This window comes from Salmo salar, chromosome 20 (genome assembly GCF_965601325.2).
Source record: "Salmo salar chromosome 20, fSalSal1, whole genome shotgun sequence".
Classification (NCBI taxonomy): Eukaryota; Metazoa; Chordata; class Actinopteri; order Salmoniformes; family Salmonidae; genus Salmo; species Salmo salar.
In genome coordinates, this window is record NC_138310.1 from 31,810,841 (window position 1) to 31,821,883 (window position 11,043).

At 42.5% G+C, this 11,043-nt stretch overlaps 1 protein-coding gene across 2 annotated transcripts; it reads right to left on the minus strand.

The window, feature by feature from the left end:
• Positions 1-5,725: 5,725 nt before the first annotated feature.
• Positions 5,726-10,788, minus strand: atad1a (ATPase family AAA domain containing 1a). Of its 2 annotated transcripts, none has more exons than XM_014161541.3 (10): positions 10,671-10,788; positions 9,767-10,014; positions 9,547-9,645; positions 9,252-9,372; positions 8,917-9,117; positions 8,631-8,737; positions 8,417-8,506; positions 8,273-8,323; positions 7,883-8,055; positions 5,726-6,378 (listed from the first exon to the last, which is right to left on the minus strand). In XM_014161541.3, exons 2-10 carry the CDS (start codon positions 9,938-9,940, stop codon positions 6,249-6,251), a joined length of 1,146 nt encoding a protein of 381 aa, XP_014017016.1. In that variant the 5' UTR covers positions 9,941-10,014; positions 10,671-10,788; the 3' UTR covers positions 5,726-6,248. The 2 variants fall into 2 exon arrangements, with proteins under 2 accessions (XP_014017016.1, XP_014017017.1); XM_014161542.3 differs by lacking the exon at positions 10,671-10,788 and adding an exon at positions 10,388-10,660.
• Between the last annotated feature and the right edge of the window lie 255 nt (positions 10,789-11,043).

Consider the following 11,043-nt stretch of genomic DNA (forward strand, 5'->3'; position numbering starts at 1 on the left):
GTGAATACATCCACCATACGTCAAGTGGTTCTAAGAATGCTCTACTTAACAATCACTTCAGACTTCATATGGTGAAAAAATGTCACAATAATGCATCCTTAAAATGTAAATAATTTGTCAATTAGATTAAAATGTTTGTTCGTGTAGAACGGTTTGGACATGCACAACTGCTCGTTGGACAGCTAATTACAACGTCTGGATTTAATTGATTGCGACTTTAATTGATCATTAACCAATACTGTAGAGACAAAACCACGTCAAGTCAATCTCAGCCCAAAACATCTGTCATTCGTTCCCTCCCAACCACTCAGACATGTCGATGGCAACGGTTGGCAAACAAAAGATGTCCAGGCAGTTGTTCCAGAGGATGTAACATTACAGAACGTTCAAATAGAAATGTATTGATTGATTTTCCGTCAGCTAGAACAGGGGAGTCATGTCAGCTCTATCCATTCTATTTCTATCTGCAACGTTCATAACGTTTCACATCACCAAATACAGCCCTGGTGACGGAGTTACACACGTCTCTGGGCACGCCTTCTGCCTCCTCTCCTGCTGTGCTGTGCTGTGCAAGGTGAATCATTCGCTCATATGTCTTCAGTGTGCCTGACGGTGGTGGAGAGAGGAGGCCTGCGAACCCCAGTGCACAATTAATTTGTGATCATTATCCCATCTCCGCTTCCCTGAGTGGGCGCATGGCTTTTGTCCTGCCTGATTAACATAGCTAACACAGCCGCCAACGTGACACCCGCTGCCTCTCAATTGAGCACATGATTTAGGAACATGACAGTGCATCATAACAGGCTGGCTATGGCTTTGCAGCAAGCTTGATAAACAGATAGGATTCATTAGGGCCATTGTAAACATGGAACAGAGAGGAAGGAAGGAAGCACAGGAGAATGGTGGATAGCAACCATAAGAAAGAAACAGATGAGATCACACTCTTTTTATTCTTATTCTTTACAAAATCAGACTGACAGACCTGAAAGTTTGACTTCAACATTGGGGGTGTCATATCATTGGGGAGGACAAGTTTGCTTCTTTTTAAGGGCATCATTTACTTGCCTGACGACTCAAACTGAATTATTCCACTGCACTATTGTTCGCTACATAACCAGAGTATCAACGCCAACGATACATTTCCAAAATTCCACTTTACCCACGTGTGTTCTGGCTCTTGCCCAATATATCGGTTTCTGGGGCCAATCAGAACATTTAAAATGTGTTTGCGTTCTAGAAATCGTTGGGGAGGTACTCAAATCCAGACTACGGAGAAGAATCTAACGGCCGTGGCATAGCGTTTGGCTGGTGCAAGGAGTTTGGGTAGCCAGCCATATCATTTACACCCCTTGACACACACAGAAAAATGGTAAGCTGGGCCTCTAATTTTGGAGGAGCTTTTCAGGTCTACGAAGGAGCAGTGTAATTCTCACCTTTGAGACTCTACATCAAGTCTGGAGATTACCTTTTTTCAACACCTCCTCTGATACATGCCCTGTCGCCCACCACTCACCCTATTTTACCTTTCATCTGCAGTGAACCAGACCGAAGGCCTCAATTACCAGCCCTAATATCCTGGCCTCTGTTTAACATATAGCTTCCATTTGGTGAAGAGACAAAAAATGAGAAGAAAAGCTTGATGAAGAATGGGAAAAAGTCATTTAATTGATGAAGAATGGAAAAAAGTTATTTAAGAACAATACTTTTTATTGTTGAGCTGAGGGATAAGCCACTTTAGGCTCTGGACAGGTCTGAAACTCATAAAAGCTTTCTCTGTGTGTGTGATGCCTTGGAAATTGCTCTCGAATAGCAAATTTATTTTCTCTGACTAACATTCTGAGACCTGTCAGAAGGTATTGCTCTTTTGCAACACTTATGTCCAGTGGTAAAGTTGAAAGACATTTACATTTTAGTCATTTCGCATACGCTCTTATCCAGAGTGACTTACCGTAGTGAGTGCATCTATTTTCATGACCTACTGTGGTAAACTTTAACTCCATTCATGTTCAGATCCACTGTCCATTCCTAGAACATATGAATTCCATTATAACCACAAAGGGCATGAAACCTCCTCCAGTACTGAAGAAGCCCACGCAGCCAAAGTTGATTTGTGTTGATGTTTTTATTGTCTATTCATCACTTTAGATGCTGCTTTACAGATAGTGTTTGTCTTCTATTGGGCTCCTCTGACGCAAATACAAATGAATGACCCTTTTCATATGCTGCTATTAATCAAGTAGGTGTGTGTGGCTCCCTTTCTCCCTATTGCTGGATTTTTTTAACCTTTATTTAACTAGGCAAGTCAGCTAAGAACAAATTCTTATTTTACAATGACGGCTTACCCCAGCCTTCCTAACGACGCTGGGCCAATTGTGCGCCGCCCTATAGGACTCCCGATCACGGCAGGTTGTGATACAGCCTGGGATTGAACCAGGGTCTGTAGTGATGCCTCTAGCGCTGAGATGCAGTGCCTTAGACCGCTGCGCCACTCGGGAGCACTCCATGATACTTTCCTTCTAATAAAACACATACATGATGATGAAAGTGGTCCCTACTGGAGGACTCCCACTGACCCGTCATGACTCAGCAGGGTAGTGAGTAAACAAAACATGTGCGCCATTAAAAAGTCGATAAACCAACAGGATATCCTACTGAGAATTGCGGCGAGAACTACAGCTGACGCTGATTACTCAAGGCTCAGGTCGATCAAGTCGGCGGCATGCCGTGAGAGAACAGAGTGCCCCAGTATGGGAGTGGATGCGGAGTATATCTGGTGGTAAAGTATGGATTGTTTCCACTGTCTCCTCTCAGAGCTAAAATGGAAAAAGGTTAAAAGGTCCAATACAGCTGTTTTTATCTCAATATCAAATAATTTCTGGGTAACAATTAAGTACCATACTGTGATGGTTTTCAATGAAAATGGTCAAAAATAAACAAAGAATGCTTCTTAGCAAAGAGCAATTTCTCAAGCACAAATTTCGCTAGGACAGTCTGGGGATGGTCTGATTTGGGATGTGAAAACTGAAAAGTAACTGTTATTAGCAGAGAGGTTTGGAACTCTCTTATTGGTCTGTTAACTAATTTACCACCTAGTGATGTCACCAGGCAGGCAAACATTCCATCCCAATAAAACACGCTGAAATTTCAAACAGTCTTTTCAAACAGCTCTGACATTATCCTAACTTTTCAATTTCACAGTATTATTCCAACCTCATAATATGGAAATATAAAACACTGGAAAATCTTGTTTTTGACTGCACTGGACCTTTAAGGTCGACAAAACAATGTTCTGATACTGCTTTCTCAGCATGAGGAGCACAGGCTGGTGTGTCTGTATGGATCCTTTTCAAAGCCTCCACTCAGAGCTGATACCGAAAAATGTTGAAGTCCGAGACAAGAAGTGGTTGTGTGATAAAAGCCACCGACAGCCTGACTGAGAGACATCCCTCTCAGCAGGTCTCTGATCTACAGTCATTCAAGTTCAAATGGAACTGAAAGTTTTCCGTTGAGACACTCATGTTGTTTACCAAGAGATGGATAAAGTTCTATAATTGACAAGAACTGGGAGGGAACATGGAAGCCTTGCTTTGCTTTTTGACCCACATTTTAATGCTTCTTATGAAGATGAATTGGGTTAGTTGGGAGTCAAAAACCAGATGGCACACATACGCATCAACAGTATCACAAGATGTGTTAGAAATGTAAAAATCTTTCAACTGCCAGCATCAATTTATCCACGCTTTGGCAATAACATATTTGGTAGCACCCTCTACTCTCAGGGAAACTACGTTTTTGAAGGGCTGTCCTTTGCTTTTAAAAATACACTCAGATTTATCTGACCAAATCCAGGCAAATCTTTTCCATTCCCAAATGGGCCCACGAGATTAGCAGGCTTTGTAGAGGTCCAGCAGTCCTCTATTGACCTAGCCAAACACTATGGTTATCGTTAGCGCCTACAGAAAATGCATGCAAACATGACTGTCAGAGTGCTATGCAAGCTAGGACATTTTTTGAAAGCCTGGTATGAAGCAGATGAGTTAAATCAGAGATATGCTCTAGAGACAATGATGCACCACAGATTAGGTGAATTAAGGGAAATAATAGTGGGATAGTGGGTAAATAGTGAAGGGATAGTGGGTAAATAGTGAAGGGATAGTGGGTAAATAGTGAAGGGATAGTGGGTGAATAGTGAAGGGATAGTGGGTAAATAGTGAAGGGATAGTGGGTAAATAGTGAAGGGATAGTGGGTAAATAGTGAAGGGATAGTGGGTAAATAGTGAAGGGATAGTGGGTAAATAGTGAAGGGATAGTGGGTAAATAGTGAAGGGATAGTGGGTAAATAGTGAAGGGATAGTGGGTGAATAGTGAAGGGATAGTGGGTGAATAGTGAAGGGATAGTGGGTGAATAGTGAAGGGATAGTGGGCAACCTTGGACAGCATCCAGCCATCCGTGGCTTATACATAGTGAAGATCATTATCAAAAACCAAAACCAGATTATGCAGAGGGAAAGAAAGTGAAAGCCAGTGGGGAAGGATGTGGGAAATAAATACACAGGGAGTGGGACTTTTTAAGCATTTCTAAACAGCTGGATCTGCCCAGTTCCACACAATTTACATACAATGGGGGGCGGGGGTATTCAGTGAGCCACATATAACTCGTAGACCCATGTATAATGTGTCTCCTCACAGTTAAGTACAAAAGGTACTGTACTGTGTTTTGTCTGGGGGAATAGTCCGACTCCACACCCAGACCTGCCACTCATACTGCTGACCTGAGAGTAGCGGAGCCACAGCACCCGCCTGTGGTCACTCTTCAGAGGAAACTCTGACTGGCCAATCCTTAGTCAGCAGCAGCCACCCTATTCATATTACCGAGAGTAAGTTAAGTAGAGGGCTAATGAGCAAGACTGAGAAAAGCCCATTCCAGAGTTGCATGTTCTAATATTCTGACAAACAAAAGAAACAATCTGCGTTGTCCAAAATAAAATAATGGAACTGTGTGCCTGACTACAGTCCAATTCTACCAGACTGTAGATGGACAACAATGGTCCTCCGAGAGTAAGGGACCTGAGGTCTGTTGTTTTCTTTTTCCAGGAAATGGATTTCTCACAAGGTGCACAAACCTGGTGTCCCAGGTCTAAATCAGAAGCTTGTATGAAAGACAGAACAGAAAACAGCAGACAATGGGTCACACCTAGAGACCAAGGCCTAACTGTAGAACTCTGTCTAGTTTCCATGGAGACAGGCTGGAATGATTGACATTTTGAGACAGACTGCTGTGCTGGTCAATACCCATGTTTGAAGGTTGTTGATAATGGACCTGGCAAAAGCACAGCTGCTTTTTCACATTATATAAAGCATACAATTATTTCAAGAACATTAGATTGTAAGACTGCAGACCAATGAAGGGCATATTACTGTGACATAACAAAAGAAGACATGAGGCAGCTACCTTCGTCAGTAAAGATTAATAATGTAGTCAGGAATAGTTTCAATCCAATATTTGGAGAAGTACAGTAATAAATACAGTGATGAACATTCAATAAAAAGTAGATTCAGAATATCAGATTTACCAACTGATTCAACTCCCAAGGGACTCTTGGTCTTTGCTAACTGTAACACATGTACCTAATGTTTCTCATTCTATTAGACATGCAGACAACTAGACACTTGGGACAGTTTAGTGCTTGCCCAAAAGAACATTGACAGTGCAAATACAGTAATATTCCTTATTCAGTATTTTTTTAAAGCATGATTAAAAACCAATATAGATTCACATTTTCTCATAAGATTTGTGCGACACAAATAAACAATAATAACATTGATGACAGAGTTCTTAGAGACAGACTCTGTCCGGTCCCTCTCACCCTGTGCCATCTGTTCAACAGCGTTACAGTGGACAGCCCTGCTCCCCAGCGTAATGTACAAAGGCCATTTCTAAGGCTCTAGTATTTTATGATGACTCAGGGCAATGGGAATGTTCTGGGACACTGTGTGGGAGGTTGGAATAAGTTGGTCAATTCAATCTGTAACAGTGGACAGACAGTAGGAATTAACTGGATACTGAAGGGTATTGGTGTGGGATAAGAGAAGGGGTACAGAGAGGTTGTGGTCCAGGGACATCTTTCTCAGACTGCTTTGGACCACTGTGCTAAGACTGGGAGATGTGTGTGTATGGGGGGGATAAACACTTGGGTAGGCCACTGGTCAGTAACAATGCATTTGTAAAGGGTGCCTGAAAGAAAGGTTTAGTCCAGAGGCACCTCTCGGGGTATGAGTTCCTGGGGCATGGTGGCCTTTTTGGACTCCTTCATTTTGTCCAGGCCGAACAGCAGGTCCAGCTGGGTGATGGGCCGCAGACGCTCCTCCACCCCTTCTCTGGAGATGGGACAAAGGTCAGAGGTCAACCAAAGATGCAGACATACAGTACCAGTCAAATGTTGACAACTACTCATTCAAGGGTTTCTTTATTTTTACTATTTTCTACACTGTAGAATAGTGCCATAAAAAGACATAAAAAACATGAAATACATATGGTCATCATGTATTAATGAGGTAGTCACCTGGAATGCATTTCAACAGGTGTGCCTTGTTAAAAGTTGATTTGTGGAATTTCTTTCCTTCTTAATGCGTTTGAGGCAATCAGTTGGGTTGTGACAAGGTAAGGGTGGTATACAGAAGATAGCCCTATTTGGTAAAAGACCAAGTCCATATTATGGCAAGAGCAGCTCAAATAAACAAAGAGAAACGACAGTCCATCATTATTTTAAGACATGAAGGGCAGTCAAACTGGAACATTTCAAGAACTTTGAAAGTTTCTTAAAGAGCAGTCGCAAAAACCATCAAGCGCTATGATGAAACTGGTTCTCATGCGGACCGCCACAGGAAAGGAAGCCCCAGAGTTACCTCTAATTAACTTATCCTCTGCAGCAGAGTTACCAGCCTCAGAAATTGCAGCCCGAATAAATGCTTCACAGAGTTCAAGTAACAGACACATCTCAGCATCAACTGTTCAGGGACAGCATGAATCAGGCCTTCATGGTCGAATTGCTCAACAAAACCACTACTAAAGGACACCAATAAGAAGAAGAGACTTGCTTGGGCCAAGAAACACGAGCAATGGACATTAGACCGGTGGAAATCTGTCCTTTGGTCTGATGAGTCCCAATTTTTGGTTCCAACCGGCGTGTCTGTGAGACGCAGAGTAGGTGAACGGATGATCTCCGCAAGTGTGGTTCACACCGTGAAGCATGGAGGTGGTGGTGTGCTTTGCTGGTGACACGGTCAGTGATTTATTTAGAATTCAAGGCACACTTAACCAGCATGGCTACCACAGCATTCTGCAGCGATACGCCATCCCATCTGGTTTGGGCTTAGTTGAACTATCATATGTTTTTCAACAAGACAATGACCCAACACACCTCCAGGCTGTGTAAGGGATATTTGACCAAGAAGGAGAGTGATGGAGTGCTGCATCAGACGACATGGCCTCCATAATCAACTGACCTCAACCCAACTGAGATGGTTTGGGATGAGTTGGACCGCAGAGTGAAGGAAAAGCATTCCATATGTTTTATTTCATAGTTGTGATGTCTTCACTATTATTCTACAATGTAGGAAATAGTCAAAGTAAACAAAAATCATTGAATGAGTAGGTGTCCAAACTTTTGACTGGTACTGTAGGTGTTTTATGAAAAATGTTCAACCATTGGCAGCTTTTAAGAGCTGAAGACTTCTCGTGTTGAAAGCGAAAAACACAAGCACAACAGAATGAGGTATACTGTAACTTACAGTATAGTAACAGTATAGTAACATTCAGCATAGTAAAAAGGTCAAAGACCAGCAGTTTGATGCTTGAGTTAGAAACAGTAATGGTAGTTACTTGTCTTCCTCGTCGTCCTCCTGCATCTGCTGGGCTATCTGTTTCATCTGCTGCTTGCGGACGTAGTCTCTAACACGGTACATGGCAGCATCGCGACACAGCTCCCTGAGGTCACTGCCTGATGAACCCTCCGACTTCTCTGCTATCTCCTTCAGATTAATGGCATTGCTTAGCTGAGGAAGAGAGGGACAAAGTGTTGGTTTAGTATACAGTACATTTATTCAGGCATGATACCGTAAATCATTACTATTCCAGATTTAATTGTCATTTGTTGTGATGTTTGTTACCATTTAACCTTGAAATCCAACACAACAGTGGATAGGTATGAAACAACTCAAACTGGTTGGATATCTGAGAGGAAACCAAGGGATGGAGATGGTGTTAGCTTACATTTTCTCCTGCCAGGATCAACTTCAGTATCTCTGTTCTCTGTCTTGTAGTCTACAGAAGTACATAACATAATGAGAGACAGTTTTTAACATGACAGCTTGATTATCAGAGTGCATTCACAACGTTCAAGTGTGTATATCTCACCGGTAGACCCACGTGAAAGGTGGTGGGCATTCTGCGCAGTATGGCCGGGTCCAGATCCTGTGGTCTATTGGTGGCCCCCATCACCATCACCTGCAAGAACAATACCACAACATTAACTAGCTGTACAACCAGCAAAGCAAGATATTAAACCAATGGCCAATACTCATGGAAGAGCAAATAAGACAAATCTAACTATGGGAGTTGGTGGTGGTACCTGGCTGCTTGCCCCAGTCTCCAGCCCGTCCCACAAGCTCATAAACTGGGCCTTCATCATGGCTGTGGCCTCATGGTCCAGACTGGAGCGATTCCTCAGGAAGGAGTCTGAAAAATAAGACTCCAAAAGTGAACACAGCCTCAAATATGATTATATAATGGTTGAGGTTAAAGAAATCAGTAAAGGATATCAATCAAGAGCATTACACTACTGGATATTTAATGAACGGCTCTCACTAATGGTTCACAAATGAGTTTTAAAACGAGATACGTAACGACACACTCACCAATTTCATCTATGAAAATGATACATGGCTGGATCTTGACAGCCAATGAGAAGACAGCAGCGGTGAGCTTCTGTGATTCGCCGTACCACTTGTCCGTCAGAGTGGAGGGCTGCAGGTTGATGAACTGGCATCCTGAGGCTTTGGCGGTTGCCTTGGCAATAAGAGTCTTCCCACACCCAGGAGGCCCATACAACAACACCCCTGAGGTGTTGACAGAGAGAGAATCAAATAATTCATTCACTTAATGTCCAAAAGTGTTACCCAAAATAATTTACTTTGGAAGAAAAAAATATGCAAAATACAACATGATGTGAAATGTGCCCTGAAGCATTCACCTTTGGGAGGCTGAAAGAGTTTGGATCCAGCCAGCAGGTGTCTCTTCTGGAAGGGAAGGATGACAGTGTCCTGCAGCTCATAAATGACCTCATCAAGCCCTGCAATATCCCTCCAGGACACCTACAGATGAAGAGCAGCAAAATCATTAGCCTTACAACTTTATAAACAATGTGCAAAATGACTCCTTTCCTCTAACTTACTGTACAAAGCACCAATTATGTAACACCACAAACTTGGTAAGTCACAAAAATACAATTTAAAGAAGAACTGTCACACTTTATAGATTTCCCTTACCCTCATGCTGCGTGGATCTACCAGGTGTGAAGCAATGTTCATCTCATATTCAGTGAGTTTGACACCCTCCACTCCAATCTGCTTCATCAGCTGCTCTGCCTGGAGGAGGAGATTGATGTCACTCTACTGCTTAACACAATTGATGGTTAATCTAACAATAATACATAAATATATATTATAAGATGAATCAGATCTAAACATAAACAATATGTGCGCATACCCTTTTCTTGGCCTGGATCTTCTGTTTATGTGTAGGGTCCATTGCCTCCACCACCCATTTGATGCCGTAGTAGGTGGCAGCTCCAAAGATGGTCAGTCTCACTATCATTCCCACTACTTCATTTCGGGAAAGAGGGCGCATCAACACCTGCTGGGGAATGTCTTTCAGCAACATCTCAGCAACCAGTTGTCAGCCCATTGGCAGAGAATGACAATATGCGGTGCACAGGGAACTGCCTGAAAGAGAAACTGGAAGCACAAAAGACAGTTTCAAGCTGTACTGTAGCAACTGAAGCAGAAGTAACTGTTCAGCTCAAGCTTAGCTCACGTTCACCAAAGTCAAAGACGCAAGCCTAGACTCCTTAACAGTACATCTTGGGCTAAGGTCAAGCTTAATCTTGTAACATACATGACTCATGATTAAGGTCATGCTGTTCTACAGTGATTCTCTATGAGATGAAACCACTGTCACGGAACGTCACTCCAGTAAATACAATTACTGCACACTAGCTAACGTCAGCTGCTAGTCCTAACAAAACAGCTCGCTAACGTTAGCCAACATCTCACTTCTGTCACCTGCACATCTGACTGCAAAAATGTGTTACAAATTCGAATTGCTTACTCTCGTAATTACGATCGGACACATAGCAAACACTCACGATGAAGCTTGCTAACTAGCTACTGCCTTCGGCTTAATTTGGATTGCTATGGATGCTAGTTAGCTACCGTTATCACGAATGCTATCTAAATACCCGGCTAGCGACATGTATAGCTAGCTAGTAACGTTAGTCAAGCGTCAAAAGAAACAAATGAATAACTGGTATGTTCAAACTACATATATGCAGTCTCTAGAAAACCGTATGTGATGTCATAAAATAACGAAACAACCCTAGAAATACACTCACGAAATTAAGGCAACCCCACAGCGAACTAGCTAGCATTATGTGAAGTGTTACTGGCACTGTACACCGATCTGAGGCAAAGGTTCAAGCCTCAATAGTTCCGGTCTAGTTCCATCTTCGCAACCAGAGAACTACGGTTCTTATTCTTCTTCTGTAGGTTTTATGGCGGACTACAACCCAAAAAGGTGTTTTTGCCGCCACCAACTGGATGGGTTGAAACCCAAACAAGGTTCAAAGAAAATCCATAGTAATAAGAAACAAACTTAATCCATCCAAATAAAATATTTCATTGATAAATCAAAACTCCCACTTCTTCCTTCTTTCAAATCTCCTTATCTCCCTTTTCAGGCTCTAGGGCCTGAGGGTGGTTCGGCTT

Bases quoted from the DNA above. Each gene is read 5' to 3' on its own strand.
- atad1a (XM_014161541.3), bottom strand. From the start codon at position 9,940: ATGTTGCTGAAAGACATTCCCCAGCAGGTGTTGATGCGCCCTCTTTCC. The intron at 9,646-9,766 runs GTATGCGCACAT...CTCCTCCTCCAG, and splicing joins AGATCCAGGCCAAGAAAAGG to GCAGAGCAGCTGATGAAGCA. The intron at 9,118-9,251 runs GTGAATGCTTCA...TCAACACCTCAG, and splicing joins ACTCTTTCAGCCTCCCAAAG to GGGTGTTGTTGTATGGGCCT.